Source organism: Primulina eburnea, unplaced genomic scaffold (assembly GCF_022965805.1).
Source record: "Primulina eburnea isolate SZY01 unplaced genomic scaffold, ASM2296580v1 ctg454_ERROPOS1575413, whole genome shotgun sequence".
Lineage (NCBI taxonomy): Eukaryota > Viridiplantae > Streptophyta > Magnoliopsida > Lamiales > Gesneriaceae > Primulina > Primulina eburnea.
Genome location: NW_027331265.1, coordinates 34,258 through 58,077, shown reverse-complemented (window position 1 = coordinate 58,077; position 23,820 = coordinate 34,258). Strand labels below are relative to the sequence as shown.

Below are 23,820 nucleotides of genomic sequence, written 5' to 3'. Positions count from 1 at the left end.
TGTGTAGATTTCCATATATATGCATATAAAACTCATGTCATACAATATCATTTGTATCTTGTGAGACGGATTTCTGATTTAATTTTACAGATAAAAAATTGTTATTTTTTGTTGTAAGTATGAATGATGTTGATTCGTCTAACAAATATAGATCTGTAATGTGTGTGTATAGACACACATGGCGGCGTGTGATCCCTAAAAAAATAGAAAGATATATTATTTTTAATTTTAAAATGAAATTTATCAAACTTTTAAGTTGAAATGGTATAATCAGTTTTTCGAAATTGAAATGGCAGAAGATAATAGATATGGAGTAAGTCTCTTTGAGACGGTCCAACGTATCTTTATTTGTGAAACGGGTCAACCTTACCGATATTCACAATAAAAAGTAATACTTTTAGTATAAAAATTAATATTTTTTCATGGATAACCCAAATAAGATATCTGTCTCACAAAATACGACACGTGAGACCGTCTCACACAAGTTTTTGTCATAGATATGATGAAAGACAAAAACTTGTGTGAGACGGTCTCACGGGTCGTATTTTGTGAGACATATATCTTATTTGGGTCATCCATTAAAAAGTATTATTTTTTATAGTAAGAGTATGACTTTTTATTGTTAATATCAGTAAGGTTGATCCGTCTCACATGTAAAGATTCATGAGACCATCTCATAAGAGACCTACTCATAATGAAAATAGATTAACTCATCATTTTAAATTTCGAACATACATTTATTGATGGCTAGTATATTTTATTTGCACCATTTCTTTTTCGGAGATCTCTATGATAAATAATTTCTAACATCTCAGATTATGATACTTGTCTTGATTAAATTGGCACGAAATGATTTTATTTATTTAGATAGATAAATGTTGGTAGATATCAACTTCCACGTTCGACACACCAAAACGTGGCAAATTCAATCAATGCAGAATGGAAACAAAAAGTCTCCACAATTTCATTTGTTTTAAATGTGACCCAAGATCTGCCAAATTAATGATACAGACAAAATGTTCATTTCAGTTTTACGTCGTCTGTGTTTCGGACGTGATATTTTTAGTCATGTATATTTGATTGAATCGAGATTACTCGTAATCACTTAGTTCCATGTCAAATCACGAACGAATGAAGTTGTTTAACCAAATTCGGGTATAACCAATTTTAGCTTCTTGTTTTGTCGGATGATGTTATAAGTTTTCGGGAACATCTTATTTTATTTGAAAAATAATATTAAAACAAAATTAGATTTTTTTATTTTTTATTTTTAAAATTAAACATTCATATCATCAAATCGGAAAATCCCGAGTTATAATATAAGAAACGAAGTGGAATATTTCCATCTAGTCAATGTAAACTGGAAGAGCTAGCTATTTAATGTTCTATGAGCAAGAGAAAATGTGCCACGGTATTGGTCGAGCGATACATATGATTGATCGACACAAAATTATTCGCTAGGAACATAGAATTAGCTTCAAGAGCCAATAAACACAAAGAACGAGCTTCCATATCTGGGTTGAAAACTACACGAACCGCGTCTTTGAAGTTTGAATATATACAAACAGAAAATACTCCCACCTATATATATAGCCTCGACCATGGTTCTTTTGGAGCCGTAAATTGAAATTGGTATACACATAAAATCAAAATAATGTTTTCATGTTCTTCATTTTGTACTCATGATAAATATTCATATTTGAAAATCATTCGTATCATTTATAAAAAAAGTAAACATGTCTCTTGAATTTTCATAAACGTCGGGATTTCATAGTTAAAATAACTTTCATCAAAAGAAATACTTAGACCATCATGCATTACATATAGTTAGCGATCTATCTACGTATGTCATTCTCTACGTTTTCGACGACATTTCATGCATGCTAGGACATAATTGAACAACAAAAACATGAAAAACATTTTTCATACCCACACGATAGGGCATGCTCGCATGCCTCTGCGCGTGGGTCTCTTTGTTGCGGGCTGCCCAACCCCCACGCTGGTGGGCATGCACACATGCCTTCTCGCTTGGATTGTGCATAATTTTATGCGCGGACTCTGCGCATACCTAATATCTTTCCAAACACACACAAAACATAATATCTCCATGAAATAGACCTCAAATACGCGTAAAAACATCTTTCTAAAAATGAAACCCTATGATTTTGACTACAAAAAGACATAAAAATAAACATCAAAACACTTTTTTTCTAATCATACTCTAGAATTTTGACCAAAAAAACATATCAAAACCCTTATTCTAAATTAAAAATAGATTTTAACATATCACTGGATCTCATATTTCAGTCATCCGAAAATTATTTTATTTGCTGTCAAAAGCTACTATTATATATATGTATTGTTTTCGAAACTGAGATGATTTTTTCACTCATTTAGTGAGTCACAATCATATCCCTCATCCACTCCAAACTCATATCAGATAAGAATAGGAAAAAGATCCAGAATAAAAAACCATATCTTAGATAAGAATAGGAAAAAGATCGAGAATCTCATATTGTCGTTGTTTTGTTTTGTTTTTATTATATTATGTTTTATATTTCGCTAATATTATTTTGGATTTGGAAGGACAATATATTTGGTTTAATGAGAAAAATAGACTAATTTGAAAATTCTACACTTTCGAAACTTATCCTTTATGATTGTTAACAATATCTACGTGGCTACACAAGTCGATTATGTGAAAATCGTCGTGTTGGAACAATGACCAGAATAATTTATTTATATATATATATATATATATATATATATATATATATGTATATATATTGTGTGGAAGGAATAAATAAATCAGATTTTATTACAATGTGAAATAAATAATGAATTAGCGGTGCGTGGCTCCACGCGGTGCAACTCAGTCTTTCTAGCATCATTTTCCTGTCTACGCGTGTCGGCTCGTAGCTCTATATATATATTCAAAGAACAAGCTCAATTAATTACCATTTTTCTCTCTGATTTATGCGCCTCGTGCAAAGATATTCTCGAAAATATTCGATAATTAATTCATTCGGCGATATCAAATCTTAATTTCAAACAAAAAACAGATAATTAAAGGCATTATTATTATTTATTTTTTTTTGGAAATAATCGATTGAATTTCGACTGAAATCGAACGGAATCTGAATATATAAGGATAGACAGGGTTTGAGATGAGGATGATTGGTGAAATGGCGTGTACTGAGGGAGGGGTGGAGGAACACGGAGAGGTGGAGGAGCAGAAAATGCAGAGGAAGTATACGGCGTCGGCAGTTCCGACATTGAATGCGGCAGTGGTGGTGGGTTATGCTCTTACATCTAAGAAAATTAAGAGTTTTTTGCAGCCCAAGCTTGAACGTTTAGCAAGGCAAGTCAATTTCTTGAGTCATTTGGGATTGCTAATTATAAAACGAAATGAACGTTAATTTGCATTTTAATTTGAGTTTTTTTTTTGGCTTTCTAAATTTTGATCTTGGTAATTATTGATTCGTTCGTTCCTGTTGAAAGAGACGTGATCTTTTGCATGTGTTCCCATAAAATATATGTTTCTGAGTTATCTTTATAGAGTACAGGTTTAAGTTATTTTGATCTGGTTTATGATTAAAGTTCACTGTGAGTTGGGTTTCTGAGTTTTAGGTGGTTTAATTTAATGAATGATATATGGTGTAATTATTTGTGCTGATGTTGCTTCTGTTTTAAGTTTCTGAATGTTACTATTGGTGCGGATGTTGTTTCTGGTTTTAAATTTCTGAATGTTTTGTTATTGAAAGTTCTTGTACGAATATCTTAGGCGGAAGATCCTATCTTTTGTCATTGCTATTGTTAAAACAGTGTGAAAACAATCTCCAATTTACCAAACTGATATTTTTTTATTTTGGATAAAACGTCAGGTTTTACATCTTGATGGCATTTTTTGTGTGGAGGAAATAGATAATTGTATTATATGTCGTCTGTTTTGGTTTGACGTCTCTAATCGATCGCCGGTGTAATGCATTTTTTACCATTAATTTTATCTCATGACACTAGACTTACTTTCTTACCTGTTGTTGAATAGCTGAAGCGCTGGATACATGCTATCATTAGCTAACCATGTTTTGGTTTGAAAATGCAGGAAGAAGGGAATCCTATTTGTGGCTATCGACCCAAGTAGACCCCTATCGGATCAAGGTCCTTTCGATGTTGTCTTGCATAAAGTGAGCTTTCCTATGCGCTTGTTTATTTTCGAATTGAAATTTTGCCATCATGCCTATTTTTCAGATTCTGTCCATTCACTTTATCCATAAATCTTACATGCCTGAATTGTTGTGCAGTTATCAGGAAAGGAATGGCGGCACATACTTGAGGTTGGTTTCATAATGTGGTATTGTATCCTATATTTAGCTACTGTAGATACCTTCAAGAAATATCATAGATGGCCGCATTTAGTTATTTAGGCAACTTCATGGCAGACATCGATGATAAGATTGGATGTAAGTTGCCAGCGAGCCGCTGGCAGCCTGATGTTTTCGGCTTTAAGCTTATTATCTGAAAAATTTGCAGAGTGATTTGCTCTCTTCTCCATAGTTAATCATGGCTTGATAATTGAGGTTGGAGCCTCAAGGTTCCAGCTTTGAGGGATGTTCTCCTTCAATGGAATATTTAGCTGATTTGCAGCAGGTTGACGCAAGTTGCCAGCAAGTAGCTGGCAGCATGATCTCTTCGTCTTTAAGCTTATTATGTGAAAAATTTGCAGAGTAATTTGCTCTCTCCTCCATAGTAAACCCTGACTTGATAATTGAGGTTGGAGCCTCAAGATTTCAGCTTTAGAGGATGTTCTCCTTCAATGGAACATTTAGCTGATTTGCAGCAGGTTGAGGATTCCTGGTTTTATCTTTCAAGTGATTGTTTTCTTCCAGGGTTACTAGTACTGGCTACAGCTTTTTAGGAGATGTATAAACAATGTGTTTCTACAGTTTTATAGTCCTTTATTATTTTGTTGTTATGGGCATTTTTGAATTTAAATTCTTAATCATTTTATGCTCAAAATTTTAGGTATTTGTATCTATTTCGTCAAAGCATCTGTGTTCTCGCTAAAAAATAATTTTCCCGAAATTTGGAGATGTTAACAGTTTTTTTATCGCTGTCATTTGTTTAAGTGTGATTATAATTCAATTGCGGAAACATGTTAACTTTTTGTTCAGTATCTTGGAAGTTAGGCTGAACCAAATGACTATATCTTTTGTTCTGCATTAACGGAGAAAAAAAATTTGCACTGAAAATTTCTAGTCGCCTTTGAAGTTTACGAAAAAGAGACGAATGACATTTGGAAACATACTTTTTTTATCTTCCCGCGTATATATCATCTTACACGGTCCCATTTTGTTTTAGCATATAATTTTTGTTGGATTTTTTTGTTTCTCATTCATGATTAATCATCACTCATAGGAGACCAAGCTAGCACTTAATCAAATAAACCCAGCTGAATCGATGAGCCTCTCGAACTGAAGTATGGAAGAAAGTGTCGTGTCTATGAAAAATAAAGTGTTTGTAGCTATTATATTGTGCCTAACGTACTTACAAAAGTTGTAGTTTGCTAACTCACCTTGAATAAGCCTTCTTGATCTTCCAACTACTTTTTCGTAGTAAAAATTTGTATAATATTTTTGGTCGCACGGGAAAAGGTATTTAATGATCATATAAGCAGGTTGTGTTGGGCCGCCCCTCTAATCATTATTTACCTTTGCTGTAGGATTACAGGCAGGCACATCCAGAGGTAACTGTTCTTGATCCTCCTGATGCAATCCAGCATGTTCACAATCGTCAGTCCATGCTTCAAGATGTCACTGACCTGAATTTTTCAGACCCCTATGGTACTTTTTACAGATGAGCCTTTTGCTTTTTCTTTCTTGGCCTTCAATTTTTCCGTTCTTTTGGTTGAGGGGTGAGGAAATAGGCGTCAAAACAAAGTTTGATGGTTTTTTTGCAACCTTCTGGCTTCATTAGAAATATAGCGAGTTACGCAAATAGTTAGCTAAGTCTGAGACATGAGGAAGCAAGGCATGCAAACAGTGAAGAATCAAAGTAGTGGATATTATATCAAACAAGTTTTTTGAATAGTGAACACATAATCGACCCCAGAGTCCTTTAGAGAGGTGATAATCCATATCTTCACTGAAAATATGTGAGAAAGTGTTGCTTTTCTTACTTCAGGTTTTTGAACATACTTATAGTGGATAGTTTATGCAAATCTTTACCCATTCAAATTTTTCTGTTTAAATCTGTTTTGGATTTGACATAATCCAGAACTGTCTCCGCTAGAGCTTTATCGTAAGGTTTTTCATTTTGTTTTCAGGAACAGTTGATGTCCCTAAACAGTTAGTTATCAAGAAGGATCCATCATCCATTCCAGATGCAGTGAACAAGGCTGGTTTAAGGCTACCTATCGGTATGTTATAATGAGTTGTATCAATTTTAACTTGTGCGTGAGCAATCATTTCATCAGCATCTTATTTAATTCATACTTTTGTGCAGTTTGGTTTCCATAATTGAAATCTAGTTATAATTTTGTCCTCATTATTTCGGTTTATTTTATATCAATCAACACGTATTTCAGTGGCAAAGCCTTTGGTTGCAAAGTCTCATGAACTGTCGCTTGCCTATGATGAGAGCTCCCTCCAGAATCTGGTACCCCCGCTTGTTTTGCAGGAATTTATTAATCATGGTGTGAGATCATAGTTCATTTTGTGGTTACTTACGTACTCAATGGTTTGGATGAGAAATTACATTGAATTAGTCTTTCCTATTCAATTTTTTAGGTGGTGTACTTTTCAAAGTTTATGTTGTTGGTGAAGCTATAAAAGTTGTTAGACGTTTCTCCTTGCCTGATGTTAGTAAGCGTGAATTGTCGAAGAATTTTGGTGTGTATCACTTTCCAAGGGTATCTTGTGCTGCTGCGTCTGCTGATGAAGCAGACTTAGACCCTGGTGTTGCAGGTAAGCATTTTCTCATTTGACCATTTGGGTGCCAAAATATGTTTCTTTCATGGATCTGTGAAACAGTCATCCTCTTTTTAACTTATTGATAATTAATCATTGAATGAGTTAGCGACTATGTTCTTGCTTTGTTACTTTTTACCGAATCCTTTTTTGCTCAAAGATTACTCATCTTTAGCTTTACCTTCGTTCTGCAGAGCTTCCACCAGGCCCATTACTGGAGAGACTAGCCCGGGAGCTACGTCGCCGGCTGGTACTCCAATACACCCTTTCTTTTCAAGCAACATTGATGCAATTAACATTGGATTAATTTTTGAATCTTCATTGCTCTTGTTGGGATATTTTCTTACCAATATAGTCTTATAAATTTCGTAAGGGTCTTCACCTGTTCAACCTGGATATAATTCGAGAACATGGAACTCAAGACAGCTATTATGTGATCGACATCAACTATTTTCCAGGTATACCACAGGCGTACGCACATCCTTCATAATCTTCTTGCTAACCAATGGTAGTCCAACTACGAGTTGAAGTAGTTTGATGACAATGAAGATTAATTTCAAATTTGGAAATAATTTTTGGTGGCGGAAATATAGATTAAGATATGTGCAAGGGGTTGCAACTTCTACGGTTCTTACATACTTATGTATCATTTTCAGGATATGGGAAAATGCCCGAATATGAGCATATATTTACGGATTTTCTTCTGGACTTGGTGCGAAAAAAATAGGAAGTTAAGGCTGGCCGAAGGGGTGCAACTGCTGATGGAGCCCGTGGGTACAAAATGTGATGCATCAATAGAACTTCGGAGTCAACTGGAGAGAAGGGACACTGGCAAGCGTGGTTCTTGTGTTGTGGCGCCACAAGCGCCTACTGTTGTGCATCGAAGGTGCAGAAATATGACTCAGATTCTTTGCGAAAAAATCCAGTTCTCGACGCTGTAAAACCATTTTTGTTCGAAGATTTGTCACAATTCATTGCCGTTTGGTGTCCAGACAGAAGCGTGTGAAATTCCGAGGATGTTCTGCTGTTGATCTATTCTCTATGTAAAAGGTTCCTGAATCACAATCTTTTTATCTTTTCTCTTGGTAAAAAATTTTACTTGGCGAAGGCTTTTTTTTTAATCCATTTCGAAGTTCGAATTCCAACTCAATCGAATTTAAATATCATGTCTGTTTCAAATGTTTTGAATTGAAATTCTAACTCATTGAGGTCGGGCTGGGCTTGTAGCACAGTGGTCTCGTCCCGCCAGATTAGTTGGCTCTTCTCTCCAGGTTCGATCACTCCTCGTCGCGTGTGCTGCAATAAAAAAAAAATTCTAACTCATCTAGTTTCTAGAATAGTGATAAAATGTTATTAAAATACTGAAATTCATGAACGGTTCTCAGGAGACATTGAACAAAATAGTTGGACTTGGAGCTCTGTTTTGGTTCAAAACATAATAATTCCATAAAATATGTACATGAGTAAGGTTGAAAAACAAAAAAAAATAATTGTTCCACATATTAATTTTATTTGACGATTTTTTAACCGATTTGACTCATAAAAAGTATCAATCAAATATAGACCTAGTTAATATGTACTACAATTCAGATCAAGTCTTACTAAAATCAGATTTCCTTTTCATGGCACATGTCCGTAGACTTTTGTTTTTTACCCTTTTTCTTGTTTCGATATTTGTGCTCGAAGACCTTCGTTTCCTATAATCTCATGATATTTTCAACCTTATAGTCCATATTAACTCATATTTCTTTTTTGCTCGTATTAATTGTACTTATAATTAATTTGACAACTTTTTTAGTATATTTCATCCGCACTCCATTCGTTCCGCTCGTAACAACCTAATTGTTCTATAGATGAAGGCAAAAACTTGTGTGAGACGGTCTCACGGGTCATATTCGTGAGACGGATCTCTTATTTGGGTCACCCATGAAAAAATATTACTTTTTATGCTAAGAGTATTACTTTTTATTGTGAATATGGGTAGGGTTGACCCGTCTCACGGATTATGATCCGTGAGACGGTCTCACATGAGACTCACTCATAGATGAAAGACATTAGACGGTCAGTTTTCTGAACCCAACACCTTACGATAAATTGGATCGGATTTTGATATATTCTTTCTTCTGCAGTACCTCGAAGTTGACATGAGTATGAAAACACATAAGAACCAAATAATAAACAAACAACTTGTAAGGTTATTCGTTTGTATCTCAAGATTTACTTAAAAGTGTTGCTAAATTAGTTAAATTTAATATTCCAAGTCTAGTTTCTTTATAGATAACATATGTAATATAGAGATAATAACCAATATTATAACATGACTAATATTATTATGAGGAAGTTGATTAAAAATACTCGATCAAAACATTTTTTTGGGTTCACCTCGTACCCACAAAATTGTGGTGCTATGTCATACAAAATGTGATACACTTCATGTGGAAACGTGGTTCACTTCATGTGTAAATATGATACTAAAAAAGTACGACTGAACACAAAAAAATATGGACGGCTGAGGACTGAAAGTCAATTTTTCGTATTATTATATTATCAACATAACATGACTCTGTAGAATTTGAGCTGCATATCGAATGAAACAAGAATTTATAATCATTTGATGTCTTTCCGCCGACTAATTTATAAATCTTTTCCAGTTTCCTGCAGCATTTGGTTATTCAGTTTGAAAAAAAAAAGGAATTTGTTATACTTGTTTAGAAAAATTCCAAGTCCTAACTTTTAATCGAAAATTTACCCTAATTTCTACAGATAAACTCATAAACAGATAGCTACAGAGAAAATTATCCTATAGTTTAAGCAGGTAAAGCGATGACGATGAGTGAAAAATGAACAAAAACTTGGTTTATCAGATCCGAAAAAAGGTAACATGGAAGATTCAATTGGAATTGATTTGAGCATCGATTAAAAAAAAAAAAAGAGGCGCATATATTTAGAATTACTCAGACGGAGCAGGCTGCGGCGGAGAAGCGGCGTCGCCGGAGACGGGAGTCCAATCGGGAGGGAGAGCAGGAAGCGGAGGGTAAACGGCGGGACCACGTCGTATATCCCAAGGCTGAGACTTCCGAGGACGCGTCTTCATGTGATGCTTGGTAGCTTTCTTCTGTGGCCTAGACGAGCACTCTACCACCGATCCGCAGCCGCCGCCAAACACCACTCTCGCTGGCGGTGGCAGTTGCTTGACGGGGACCACGCCCACGCCGCCGCCGCGGCGAAGGGGAAGGGGGACCTCCAATCGTGTACCGAATATGGCTGAGACTGACATTCTTTCGCGTGAGTTTTGGGAGCAGAGCAGGAAGATAAGAAGAGTAGCTGCTTGGTTCGGGAAAGCGTTGCCGTACAGTTTATTATCCACACCATCCTACGGTCAGCAAAATAGCTTTTAAATTTATATTAATAGATTAATAATGAAATTTGAATTTATAAATAATTTCTGGCCACATTTTTATGGCTCCATGATACTTTCCACAATTTTCTCCGTTACCTGTAGCCAGTGATCTACAGAGTTCGTTTAAATGCTGTTTAAATGTACTTAAGCTCGATAAAAACGCTGTGTTTCAGATAAAAGTGAAAAAAAACGGTTAAATTATTGTTTGATCGAATTAAGTGTAATTAAAATGTTTAATTAAGTGTTTTTAAGTACAATTAATCGCATATATTTATTTTTATATTTTTATTTTGAAGGTATGTCTTTTTATTTTAAAATATTAAATTAGGTTTATAATTTAGATGTTTATTTTTTAATTTTGATTGTGATTAAACTATCTGATAATGATTTGACAAATATTTAACATTTTTTAATGTGATCTAGTTGCATAAACAAATAAAGATTGTAATTTTGAGATTTTTATGATTTTATAAATATGATAATTAATGCATCAGACTTAAATTTATCATATTTATGTATTATTTTATATACTTATTGGATTGAGATAATTATAATTACACTAAAGATAAAACGTTTTTACACGCTTAAGTCTGTGCTAATCTCTCTTAGACTTGAAAAGTTTGGAGCTTGACATCAGCGCTTCGGGTGCTTCACGGTTTTTAGAACCTTCTCTGTAACTCATCGACTCATATTTAATTAAATTAGTTAAATTCTAATCTAATTTAAAAAAAAAAATCATCTTTAACCAATTTATATTGTTTTCAAAGAGTCGGGTTCGAGTCGAATTTATTAAAACTCGAGACCCAACCCATTATAATTTGAAAGGCCTCAAATCCGGCCCATCACATCAAACCCAAACGCGTATTTGTCCTTACTCATATCCGAAGTTAATGAATTTTACTTGAGCATCGACAATTAGATTCATAATATTTATTTATTTTTAACATATACGATTATAACAAAAAATTAAATAAATTATATCAAAATAAAGTTTATAATACACATTCACCAAAATAGAAAATATATATATATATATATATATATATATATATATATATATATATATATATATATATATATATATATATATATATATATATGTATGAATCGGGTAAATGTTACTCGACTTAAACATGTTCAATTATAAAAATTGAATGTCCATTAACTCATCCACACCTATGTAATATCAGCCAACAGATACAGGCGAGTTGGTAAGGTTTAAGATGACATGAGTTCATACTCCTCGACGTCGCATAATCGATTCTCGTATAGAATACATTCCTCATTGAAATATTTTAGGATATACTCTGAAAGTCTGTGTTTATTCTTTTCTTTTTCGAGTGTCTGCCTGTTCGTGCACATCCTCAATTTAACTTGACGTTTAAGTCAAGAGGCAGCTTACTCTTACATAATCGAGCTGTCCACTCCAAGAAACAACCCACAAATACGTCGTTCCTCTATATTATAATAAATTCAAAAAAAAATTCAGTATATAAATATTTTTTTTTATAAGACAACAAATTTTCTCGATTTCCATTTTGATCAAAAGATTAACTATTTGTTTCATAAATTGTTGAGATGAAATTAATTTACATTATATTCTCAAAATATTAGCGAAAAGAATGCAAAATTGGAACCACGAAAGTGGAAAGGACCACCCGAATGAAAGACTAAAGCAATTAAAAGAACGATTTTGTAAAGTCTCGATTAAGATTTCTATGGTCCAGAAGAAATTACTCCAGAATTTCTTTATCGGCTGAAATTCGCAAGTTTATCAAAAACATTTATCCCGATCTTATTTTTATTGAACAAAAAGAGTTGAGGGTATATTATCTTCATTTATAATTTTTTTTAGAGAAATTTCATAAGACAGAATTTTTATATTTTACGTAATTTTTTTTTTTCTTTTGATCTATTTTAATAAAATGTTGATGTGATGTAAAGTCAAACATGTCAATATTTTTTTGATGATTGTTATGTCAGACCATCTCCAATCACAAAATCTATTTTGATGCCACTTTTATACTAAAATAGTCGATTTCTGCACCAAATACAGCATTCACATCAAACTCATTTACTTCAAATCTTACACAAAAAAGAATATTCTCGAAATATTTTTTTTTACATATATTAATTATTATAATTCATTTAATATATTTTGAATTATGACTAAAGTTTTATTATTAATAAATTTAAATAATAATATTTAATTATATAATTTAATTTAAATTTTTAACATTTGTATTAAAATTATATTAATTATATATCATATTAATAATAATTAACATAAATAAATATTTTAGAAATCAACAATTATTATTTTTAAATTTATATGATTAAAGATCTAATTATTAAAATAATAAAATAAATATTATACTATTATTTAAATAGTATTTATAATTTTTAATACAAATATTTATAATAAATACAAATGAAAAAATAAAAAAATAAATAAAAAAGAAAATTTTGCCAAAATAGCGCAGGTTTGCTTCTTTTTCTTTTTTATTTTACACCATTTTGGTGTAAATTTGGAGATGACCTCAGTATTTCCGAAGTAGCTTCCACATTTTGGAAAAATCAGACCAAATGCCAAAAAAAATTACTCAAGTTTTGCTAGGACCAAAACCAGGATGTAGCCAGAAAAAGTTCCGATTCTGGGCTAAAAATTTGTGGGCTAAAATGTCGGCTAAAATTTGGGCTAAAATCTGTGATATACTCAATGTTATTTTATTTTTTAAATTTGTGGGCTAAAAAGTGGGCGAAAATGGGCTAATTTTTTTTTAAAAAAAACTCAATCCATATTTTTAAATAAGCCCAAAAATCAAACCTGGGCTGGAGCCCACCCCAGCCTTTGGGGTGGCTCCGTCCCTGAGTCCAAAACCCAGTTACAACAAGTTAATTAACAAAAAATTAGGTAACAAAATTGGCTTTTTTTATATAAAATAAAGTCGAAACCCGCAATAACTACTTTTTGGTATTGGATAAACCCGTTAGTTAATGCATTGGTATAGAAACCATGCTAACCATATAAACCGAAGCACATGGACTAACACAATAATCTACAAATCACGTTAATATTGAAACGAAAATCAATCTCATAACCATTAATCAAATATTTAACTATTCCACCGACTCATTTCTGATTTTGGCTATTTCTCATTTACTGAGGTCTCTTCCAACAAACCAAGGTGGGATGGAATATCACGATTTCGAGGCAGGATATACATCCGGGCTGGACCAGGGTGATGGCTACAGTTCGAATTTTTTGGACTTCAAAATGAATTTAAGCCACCAACCAAGTTTTTCAGTTCATGAAATATCAAGAAAGCTAGCGGGAATCACAACCCCACCTAGAATAGTTCTTTCCAGCGAGTATCTTACCTAAATTCCCCGGAAGCCAGCATGCTTCCTTCCTACCAACCTCAGATAAAAATGTTAACAAACACAATCTATCAAACAAAAATCATACAAATTCAACATTAAATAACAAAAAAATGAGGCAATTCAAAGTCTCATTTCAAGATTCAGGTAAAACTACAAAGACCATGATAACAAGGTAAAAAGGAAATATTACATTATCACAGATTAATTTCTCATATGCAACTTGTGCCAGGACATGATCGCTGGTTTAGAGATGAGTACATAAGACCTGGAGACCAGATACATCAAAGGTTTTCCTTTTCGGGTGGTGGGCTACTTCCTCAATTGCTGCTAGACAGTGATCCGAATGCTGATCGAGGGCTATTATCCTGGCTCTCTAAGAGGTCTAATGATTTGGCATTCTTGGATTCGAGAGAGCTGTTGTTTGTGGTATTCAATGCCTCTCCAAGGGGTCCCCCTTCCCACGATATCGGAATCCAGTTGGTTTGGATTCGCTTTTCTTCGGTACGAGGAGTACTAATCTTGCCAAAGCCTAAGCCCATTCGGTTAGCTTGAAGTTCGTTCTTCGATGGAGACAAAGTAGGAGACATGAAGTCTGAGGTCACAACTGGGATAGAAATCGAGAGCTGTGTTCCATCTGGTTGAAGATCAAGGTGATCAGGCCAAGAAAAGGTAGAACGCTGTTCTGAACGGTCTTTCGGCCAGTTATTTATGAACTGTTGAAGCGGATTTTTAGATTTGTTTTCTTGATCTTTGATGTCGTCTGAAGTATTGTGGTTTCCACAATTGACAATGGGCGAACCCCTGTCTAAAGGGTTGAGTAAAGAGTCTGAAGAGACTAATCCGAACTCTGATCGAGGAGAGGATTCGTCGAACCGGTTTTCCTTAAGATTTGTCCCTGAAGTTGCCATGGAGAGGATGGTCGTATGTCGATTCACCCCTTTCCTATTATCCTTCTGAGGAACACATCTGAGAGTAAAAACAATTGGAGGTGTTACAGAGTTATCAACTCTACCAAGTTGCAGCGGCGCATTGTCAAATCTTTTGGATCCTACATTCTATGGCAGCACAAGTTACAATAGAATGAAAGTTGGGAAGCAACAATTGCTTCCATTACTATATATGATTGTCGATATGACACCACGATCAAACATAATGCTTAGATGTCTGCACAGTTTTAAAAAAAATTGAGTTTCATGCTTGCCACCGGATTTGTGCGACGGGCTTCTTTTTGTTTAACAAGTGAGTTAAGTGTATATGTTCTTTTCCCAAGCAAAGGAAAGTTCCTCAATCCTAGCTGTGGTCATACACAATAAGGCAGGTAACACCATTTGAAACCATAGAGCTCACCTGTTAACATTGATACTGGGTATTCCGAGCTCCAAGCTGTGAACTTCTTGGCTGTGTGAGAGGCAGAGAGCGTTGGATGCAGAGCCGGCAGGAACCGCGGGCGTAGGCTTTGAGGAATCGTTGGGCGCCACGGCGGAATGGCCGGATTGGCCTTCCACAGGCTTTCTTGAACGGTGGCGGCCTCTGTTCATATGCCGTTCACAGTATTTCTGGTCAGCAACGGCATCCCTGGCGCACCGCCATTTCTTCCCATCCGTCCTACGGCACCGCCCCGGCTCAGGATCAGTGCTGGAGAATCCCAGATGAAAGCCACCCCATCCAACTGCCCATATTTCAATCAAGAAATCATTTCACAACTAAATTAAAACATCACATTTTCTAGACAGTTGGGAAAAAGCAGAAAATTTACTCACAAGCACTGGGTTTAAAGCCAGAAAAGGGAGAAAAACCAGCAGATTCCAAAGCTTTTCTGATGGGATTCAGAAGACAAGAAGGTACAGGAACATTTGCAGTGATATATTTGTAGATCAAAGCTTGGTGTTCTAGCTCAATCCATTGTGATGGAGTAAGAAAAGAGCCTCTCACACCTGCAAAAACCATTCAGAAGAATAAGTAGTGAAAATGTGGGCAAAAAAATACCTTTTATTGGGTAAAAAATCTCCTAAAATTTCGAGAAAACGGAAGCATTTTGGGGGCGTATCTGTTCTTCCCAGCCACATGACAAGACCATTTAACCAGAACAGCAAAAACAAATCTTTGCCACTGTTGACAAAAGTCGCAAATTCTTTACTCTTCTTAACTCACCCCGTTTTTGCACAAATTTCAGATGAGCTTGCACTGACCTGTGTTCTTGCTAAAGGGACTTGATATACTTTGAAGATAAGGCCAAGTTACAGCCTGTGAATTTGGGGAAGAGAAACTGAGCATTTGCTGCTGCCCTTCAAAGAAATTGCCGCTATTAGAAGTTTCGTTCAATTTAAACTCCCTGAAGACATCTTCATTTAATGTCCTCTCTTGCTTCACAAATCCAGATCCACACCATTTAAGCTTTTTCGACTCGGCTCCATTTGCTGAAGCGAAGCTGCTATTTTTAATGTTCGAGTACGCCAAGTTATCTAATCTTGTAACACCAAAATCCATTAAGAAACACAGCAACCAGCTGGATTTCGTTCACTCAGTTAAAATTGAGTAAAGGGTTAGCAAAAATGGCGACCATAGATTCGTCCGCTGGATAAAAGACCATATTTTGAGCTCGGAAATGTTGCTCTATTTTTGGCCAAGCAGAGTTGGAAAAGGGACGTATTAGAGGGAGAGACACCAAGGGAAGAAAGCGCTACTGTCTGTAAGGTCAGTGGCAAACTCCATGGCTGCCTCTGTCGAGTTTCTATACTCTGGACTTTTTATATCGTTGCACTCCCCCGGCTCCGACAGGAATGTGAGAGGAGGCGCACAAGAAGCTTCTTTGGAGGGAATTTAACTCCCACACTGTCACTGTCGTTTGCGAGACTCGATCCTTGCTCCAAGATTTATTGCTGTTGACTAACTGAGCTAAGCCCATGCGGGCTGGACTTTTTATATCATGCATATATAAATAGTGATGTATGTATATATTTTCTTATTATTTATATAAACGATATTTCCCAATCATATAAGCAGTACTGTTGATCACTGTTACAATAATTTATGCAGTTATTTGTCATATTATTTATTTATTATTTTATTTATCATGATAATATTATATTAATAAATAATATATAATTTTTTATAAAATAAAACAAATTTATTACATCAGAATATTTTGATTTACAATACTGGGTAACCAAGTTGTATATCACCTTAACATCAAACAATAAAAAAAGAAACATCAGAAACTTCATGAGCTAACCGATGAGCAGCTCAGTTGACGGGTCTTGACATGTGGTTGATAGACAAAAAAACATTCGACTTCAACATGTTAAGAATGTCGATTTTGAGCACTCTACTCGGACCTAGATCAACTAGTTAGGGAGCTACTAATGACATATAACAAGCATAAAATCTGAGAAAATATTAAAATCGTGACAATCAAGTCAAAAAATTATGATATTAATCTATTAAAATATTATATTATATTAAATTATTAGTCTAAATATTATTATCCAATTTTTAAATTCAAACAATGTATTTGGATTGTATATTTTTTCTTTGGTATTAGGTTTTAAAAATAATAAAATTTTATGAAGCTGATTAATTTTTATTGATTTTATAAAATTTCATGAAGCTGATCAATTTTCAATAGCAAAAATAACGTATATAATCAAGATTGACACATAAATCATTAATTGCAAAATTTTAAAAGTTCAAATAAGAAATCGAATCCAAACATAACCAAATAAAAAAGACCCTAAAAATGATCGATCGATTTAGAGATTTATAATTCCAAGTCGTCGATGAACTAGATTTCAATCGCTAAATTATCGATCTTTCATTTTCTTATAACAAATTTTAATTAAATCTAAGTATAAAAATATATTTATTCTATTTATAATTTTATTTATTTATTATATTCCATGAATATTATTAGTTTCACATTCCTATATTTGAACATGTGATTAAATAATGATGGTGCATTTTCTCTATCATTGATATGGTGTGTCGCACAAAATGTGAGGTTATAAATTAAAACACCACAAGCACGTGACGTACATCACGGGCAAAATAATTCATTCCTCCAACAAATATTTCAAAACTAGCTATGAAAATTAAATTTCATAATCAATTAAATGAAAATTTTAATTAAGAAATATCTAAGTCGATTTTCTAACGTATATTTTACATTTGAGAAGGCCGGATATTTTTGCTTCTAAGCTTTTGACATTCACGTATATTCACACATATACATAGATATTTTATCATTTATCTTTCAGCTGCTGACTTAAAAATCAGGGTGGTCACATCGGACACCTCTCTGACGTCCATTCACGAGTTCATTTTCTTGTTTTCAGGACATAGTGACAGCCATAATATACAAATATATACCTTCACCATAAGACATATCTCCTTGCTCATTTTCCTAAACAAATTCTTATCAGATCCGGTGGATTGCTCCGATCTTGTTTAACCAATTCACACGGATCGCATCATTCATCGCTGCAACAGTTTTTCTCTACCACTCACGTCGCTGGTCGCCGTGTTCTCGTCTCAGATCTCATTGAACACAAATACGACTCTACAATGATAATTAAGAAAAATGAAAATAGTAGGATGATTGTATAGGGGGTGGGATTTGGTACCAGAGGGAGGGCTGCTACTTTAATGACACCCCTCGAATTGTCTTCTCTGAAGTCGCATTTTTTAATACACGCGTGTCCGTACACAACTTTTACTTTATTTACTTTTATTATTATTATTTATGGTTTTTAGCAGCTATTTATTTTTTATTTTTTTACTCTCATCTATTACTTTCTTAGGGTACGTTTGGTACGTGTGATGAGATAAGTAAATGATTATTTTTCAGAATGATTAAAAAATGAGATCTAAGGATTGATATTGTGTTAGGATTAATAACATTGTGTTTGGTACGAATTTAAGATGCTGGATTAATTTGTTATATTTTACTCTCATGACCAAAATACCCCTACTAAGTGAGAGAAATTTGCTTCTTGTTGGGTACCAGATTTTGGAGAGGGATAACTTTCAGATTTTTCACGTGGAAATCTGACATTCAAATTGGACCCGCGACACTTGCTTCGTCAAACCATGTTCTCACCTTTACGTCCGTTGTTAGTGGTACACTCTCTTCCCCATCTCTGATTTAATCACCGTGGGTTCACCGAAATATATTGAGTGAGAAGGTGACTTTCTTGCAGACGAAGTGGTAAACATTTTTTATATACCGCAATTTCATTTTTTTCCCCCAAATACAGTTTTCATGTTTTTCCCCAATTTTTTGGCTTCACGACGGCTTCTTTGCTGTGCATCGTTTTGATTAGGTTCGGGCAAAGTGGCTTCGATTGTTTTCCACGTCTTTGCAGGTTTTGAAAATAATGTCCTTCAAGATTACCAGCAACTTCTAACACATTCTTAATCGAAGAAATGGTGATGTGTTTTAAATCTATAGTACTCGAATATTTCTATTTTAATTAAATCTTTAAGCTTGGAGGATTTGATGTTGATACCTGCTTGTTGTTATTATACTTTTTTTGGGTGTATTATCTTCTGCCTGTTAATGTGACCATATTAACCACACCCACGGATTGTTAGATTCCACTTAAAAATCATTGTCCATTTTTTGCCTGACTGTAAATTAAAATGGACTAGTGTCCCTCTTTGTCTATTTATGTTTGATTGTTAATTTTTGAAGAATATCTTCAACGTGAGTACTTTTTTTTAACATCGATTGTGTTATTACAGTCGTTCCATCCCACACCACTTTTGCTTAGTAATGTCACTATAGCACTATATGTTTTCTTCCAAACATGGATCTTGGAATTGATGTGTGGATTTCCACGTAAGCTATTCCCGGGGATAGATTCTTGCATTGCATTCTCCAGCAAATTCAAATAACCAGCCTTGAATCCATTATCTGTTTTCCATCCTTTTGATACGACATCTTTAAGAGCTTGGATTAAAACTTCTTCTTCTCGGGCATTCCAACTACGTCGTGTCTTGTCTTGTTTTCGGTTCCTACCGACAACGCTGGCGGACGATGCTCCACTATCCATGTACAGTTTGTTAACTTGTTTCCCTGCCTCTGTACAAAACACAACATACTTGAAATGTGTCATATAGGTTGACGAAGAGTAAACCTATTGTAAAATGAAGCAACCTACATATGCCAAAGCTAAGCTGAACCATAATTTCAAAACATAGATTAAACAACAGAAGACATTTATATCGAAAATTGGATACATTCACGAGTTGTGGACGAAAACAGAGAACTTGAAACGACAGTCACGAATAATTGAAATGAAATACAAGCGTGTTAAGTGTTAATGTTCCACATGGACATTGCAAACTCGTCTCTCCAAGCATCCCAACCATTTGAAGACTCCAAGATGTTAGTATAAGCATTATGTGGGTCATTAACCGGGCTGTCAACATGCTCTTCAACGTTGTCGATTGGATCTTCATCCATTTGAGTTCTTATGAAATTGTGTAATACAATGCAAGCCAAAATTATTTGGTTCTGAACTTTTAGGGGGTAAAACGAAGGACTTCGAAGGATGGCCCATCTTTTTTTCAACAAACCAAATGCTCTTTCGATTACGTTCCGAGCCTGAGAATGTCTCCAATTGAACAACTCCTTGTAATCTTGTGGACCGCAAGCACGATTGCCCCAGGAATCGCGATGATACCTAACACGGCGATACGGTGTCAAGAAACCCTCAACATTTGCATACCCATTATCACATAGATAATAACAACCTGCATTTTGTTAACTGCAATAATTAAAATTCTGACAATTATTTGTAACCAAATCAGCACTTGAAATTGTTATAACAACACCAAAAAAAAAACGATGCTAAAAAAATAAATGTAGAACCTCGTGGAACTATGAATGAATCATCCCTGTTTATCGCATCTCTTAGAACTCGAGCATCTGCCGCGGATCCCTCCCACCTAGTGAGTGCGTAGATGAAATTCATATTGCGGTCACATACCCCTAATACATTCACCGAAATAGTACCTTTTCTATTTCTATATCTTGCTTGCTCCCGTTTTGGGACATGTACACCTATATGGGTTCCATCCAATGCACCAAGGCAACCCTGTAAGAAATGTGTAAATAACATATATCACGTCAAACAACAAATTACGAAAAGCAAACTTCAGAAAAACAAAACGATTCAAATTATCGATTACCTTAAAACACCTCCACGCGTCTTTTGTACACTCTTCGTCGACAGGAGACGGCTTCACAAGGAGTAGTGGATGTAACTTGAGCAATGATTTGAGAACATCATGAAAATGAGCACTCACTGTTTGTCCACTACGTATGTAATCATGGCCAGCAACCCGATTCTTTTTATGATGCGCCAAAATAGACAAGAACATGGCCACTTTCTCTTCGAGTCGTACGTATCTTGAATCACCTAACCCTCCTAAGTTTGTTAACAAATAACATAGTCGTGCAAACGCGCTTCGAGTCATCCTTAAGTTATTCACACATTGGATATCTCCGACTTCAATAATCCTATGCAAATTCCTCAACTGACCATTTACTCTTTCGATCATGTTGTACGAAGCAGCTTGTCTTCGACGGACACGACGTTTCGTAAGTGACACCATTCGAGTATGCTCTCGTATTAGGAGACATAACACCAAAAAAGATCGACATAACATATGGTTGACCAGCAGAAGGATTATAATTTTTCTACGTTGCTCCATGTTGTCACAAAATTGCACCGAAAACTGGAAATTTATGTTCAATTACCAAACAAATGACAGGAACTTTCTAAACTAACACATTTTATTGAATTTAGACGCGAGTAACAGACATGGATGTTAACAGAAATGAACATTGATACATTGTTTTTCAGTTATCAGTTGTCGGAAATTAAAATCATTTTGTTGTGCGCAATGTGTTTTTTAAAAAGATCTTTCTAACTACGAAAAAATTAGACTTACCAATACAAATTACGTGCATATTGTGAACACAAGAGATGAAATTAATTTACTCCCACTGTCATAAAAGAAGACATACATCGATTTTTTAAAAAATGTGTGTAAACATACAAATAACACAAACTCACTTGCAAAGCATAGCTAAAGGTTTCAGACCCAAGCAATTACAAACAAATGAGACGAAACTTCAGCATAAAGCTTTACTGTGCAGAGTCGGCGAACTCTTCGTCCGAAGAAAGCCATTTCGAACTAAAAGCTTAAAAACGAAACATAAGCTTACAAAAAGGATGCAGACGACAGAAAATTACTTTGCCTCCAACAGCATGGACGACTTCAGCAACACGAGACGCAACCAGTGAAGACAGATTTTGAAGAGGTTGAATTTTTATGTTGGTGGGATAAAGGGTTAAGTGGGGTAGGTGAAGGTTAAATATGGAAAATGTGCATGTGAGGATTGTGTATACCACCAAGGCAGTGGGATTACTTTCTCTTCTTTTCATGGCCAAACAGTGTCCTTTTCACGGGCTGGAGGATATCGGTTCTCCGCTAAAAAACGAGACAAACAATGGATAAACAATTGTCTGTTCCTTAGTCCAACGCTAATCACGGCTACCAAACGTGGCCTTAGTTCAATATTATCCATCATGTATTTATGCTTTCACTTATTATTTTAAGTGGAAATCATGATTAAAAATATTTGGATGATGTGATCAATTCATCGCAGAAATTCTTGTGAGACCGTCTCATAAATCAATTTTATGATACAAATCTTTTATACGAGCCGACCTATGCAAACATGTTATCTTTTATATCAAAAAATATCATTTTTTTACTCTATTTATAGATCATATCTACCCATCTGACGAAAAATTTGGTTTTGAGTTTTGACTATGAAATAAGTTTTAATTTTAAAATATGGAGAGTTTTTTTTTATGGTTTTTATTTGACAGAACAATGTTCCTTTTACCAAATAAGTGGAAGTTAACTTTGACATAAATTATATACAAAATGTGAGTTCTATCACATCAGCTTGGAATCCAAAATTGTGCGCGAATAATGAAACAGCAGGAGACGAATAGAGCTAAAGAGTCTGATGTGGACGTGTCAGGTAAGATGGCCCGGACTGAATCACTCTTAGGATTAATCGACAAAAACTTGTGTGAGACGATCTCACGGATCGTATTTGTAAAACAGATCTCTTATTTGGGTCATCTACGAAGAAGTGGTACTTTTTATGTTAAGAGCATTACTTTTTATTGTGAATATCGAAGGGTTGACACGTCTCACAGATAAAGATTCGATAGACCGTCTCACAAGATACCTACTCGATTAATTTTCTGAGATATATTTTAAATTTAATATAGTTCATTAAAATTATTATTTTTATGAAAAAAATATTATTTTTTGATTATAAATAAAGATCATGTCAATTTATTTTATACATATAATTATGAGAGACCGTTTCATAACAAACTTATTTAAAAGTTAATTAAATTTATTTTATTGATTAAAACGATATATCTTATTTATATAAATTTGTGAGACTGTGTCATATAAAGTATACTCAAAATTAATTATATTTATTTATTAATTAAAATATTTTATATAAAAAAAAATCAACTTTCAAATTTATATCTAAATATTATTTCACCTACTTTATTTTTACATTTTGTTAAAAGAATTAAATTAAATGCTCAAAAATTATAATGAATGGGGTTCGCTTCCCATTTGCCGACAGGGATGTATTGGGACCCAATCCAGCTTTGAATTAGCTTCACGTGCCTCCATCCTAACATCAACTTTAATTTGTGTACCCCACTCTTACTTTGATATTTTTGAAATTATTGAATTGTGAATTTTTTTAAAGATCAAAATCTATATTTTTAAAACAATTATTCATTAGGATTTTTCCCAAAGTTACACCACCACATTTAATATTCAACCACCTAATAATTTTTTGAATTCTATAATTAATATTTAAAACGTATTTTTTGTTATGGATATTTAAAATTAAAATAAATATTTTATGTCGGTATCAAAAAAGTGTTAAAATCAACAACTGTCTCTATTAAAAAAAAAACAAAACGATCGAAATATGATGTTTGGTTAGTGTAT

The 23,820-nt window shown here is 34.2% G+C and overlaps 4 protein-coding genes across 8 annotated transcripts; 1 reads left to right on the top strand and 3 right to left on the bottom strand.

Annotated features, from left to right (window-relative positions):
- Window positions 1-2,938: 2,938 nt before the first annotated feature.
- LOC140821197 (inositol-tetrakisphosphate 1-kinase 3-like) lies at window positions 2,939-8,075 on the top strand. 4 transcript variants are annotated; one of them, XM_073181613.1, is made up of 10 exons: window positions 2,939-3,365; window positions 4,110-4,187; window positions 4,305-4,337; window positions 5,723-5,843; window positions 6,326-6,418; window positions 6,587-6,694; window positions 6,789-6,965; window positions 7,163-7,218; window positions 7,342-7,426; window positions 7,625-8,075. In XM_073181613.1, exons 1-10 carry the CDS (start codon window positions 3,168-3,170, stop codon window positions 7,693-7,695), a joined length of 1,020 nt encoding a protein of 339 aa, XP_073037714.1. In that variant the 5' UTR covers window positions 2,939-3,167; the 3' UTR covers window positions 7,696-8,075. The 4 variants fall into 4 exon arrangements, with proteins under 4 accessions (XP_073037714.1, XP_073037712.1, XP_073037715.1 ...); XM_073181611.1 differs by having other exon boundaries at window positions 2,940-3,361; window positions 4,106-4,187; XM_073181614.1 differs by lacking the exons at window positions 2,939-3,365; window positions 4,110-4,187; window positions 4,305-4,337 and adding an exon at window positions 4,419-4,650.
- A 1,843-nt stretch (window positions 8,076-9,918) lies between these two features.
- Window positions 9,919-10,245, bottom strand: LOC140821208 (large ribosomal subunit protein cL38). The gene has a single exon (XM_073181626.1). It carries the CDS (start codon window positions 10,243-10,245, stop codon window positions 9,919-9,921), a length of 327 nt encoding a protein of 108 aa, XP_073037727.1.
- A 3,575-nt stretch (window positions 10,246-13,820) lies between these two features.
- LOC140821205 (growth-regulating factor 6-like) lies at window positions 13,821-16,500 on the bottom strand. 2 transcript variants are annotated; one of them, XM_073181621.1, is made up of 4 exons: window positions 15,942-16,500; window positions 15,513-15,686; window positions 15,100-15,421; window positions 13,821-14,718 (listed from the first exon to the last, which is right to left on the bottom strand). In XM_073181621.1, exons 1-4 carry the CDS (start codon window positions 16,237-16,239, stop codon window positions 14,070-14,072), a joined length of 1,443 nt encoding a protein of 480 aa, XP_073037722.1. In that variant the 5' UTR covers window positions 16,240-16,500; the 3' UTR covers window positions 13,821-14,069. The 2 variants fall into 2 exon arrangements, with proteins under 2 accessions (XP_073037722.1, XP_073037724.1); XM_073181623.1 differs by having other exon boundaries at window positions 15,513-15,861; window positions 15,942-16,081.
- A 3,459-nt stretch (window positions 16,501-19,959) lies between these two features.
- Window positions 19,960-21,711, bottom strand: LOC140821207 (uncharacterized). The gene is made up of 3 exons (XM_073181625.1): window positions 20,944-21,711; window positions 20,624-20,849; window positions 19,960-20,505 (listed from the first exon to the last, which is right to left on the bottom strand). Exons 1-3 carry the CDS (start codon window positions 21,466-21,468, stop codon window positions 20,063-20,065), a joined length of 1,194 nt encoding a protein of 397 aa, XP_073037726.1. The 5' UTR covers window positions 21,469-21,711; the 3' UTR covers window positions 19,960-20,062.
- Between the last annotated feature and the right edge of the window lie 2,109 nt (window positions 21,712-23,820).

Bases quoted from the DNA above. Each gene is read 5' to 3' on its own strand.
- LOC140821205 (XM_073181621.1), bottom strand. From the start codon at position 16,239: ATGGATTTTGGTGTTACAAGATTAGATAACTTGGCGTACTCGAACATT. The intron at 15,422-15,512 runs GTGAGTAAATTT...AAATATGGGCAG, and splicing joins TGGCTTTAAACCCAGTGCTT to TTGGATGGGGTGGCTTTCAT. The intron at 14,719-15,099 runs GTGAGCTCTATG...TTTTACTCTCAG, and splicing joins CCCAGTATCAATGTTAACAG to ATGTGTTCCTCAGAAGGATA.
- LOC140821197 (XM_073181613.1), top strand. From the start codon at position 3,168: ATGAGGATGATTGGTGAAATGGCGTGTACTGAGGGAGGGGTGGAGGAA. The intron at 6,419-6,586 runs GTATGTTATAAT...CACGTATTTCAG, and splicing joins TGGTTTAAGGCTACCTATCG to TGGCAAAGCCTTTGGTTGCA. The intron at 7,427-7,624 runs GTATACCACAGG...TATCATTTTCAG, and splicing joins CGACATCAACTATTTTCCAG to GATATGGGAAAATGCCCGAA.
- LOC140821207 (XM_073181625.1), bottom strand. From the start codon at position 21,468: ATGGAGCAACGTAGAAAAATTATAATCCTTCTGCTGGTCAACCATATG. The intron at 20,850-20,943 runs GTAATCGATAAT...CATTTCTTACAG, and splicing joins ACGCGTGGAGGTGTTTTAAG to GGTTGCCTTGGTGCATTGGA. The intron at 20,506-20,623 runs GTTCTACATTTA...AACAAAATGCAG, and splicing joins TTCATTCATAGTTCCACGAG to GTTGTTATTATCTATGTGAT.
- LOC140821208 (XM_073181626.1), bottom strand. From the start codon at position 10,245: ATGTCAGTCTCAGCCATATTCGGTACACGATTGGAGGTCCCCCTTCCC.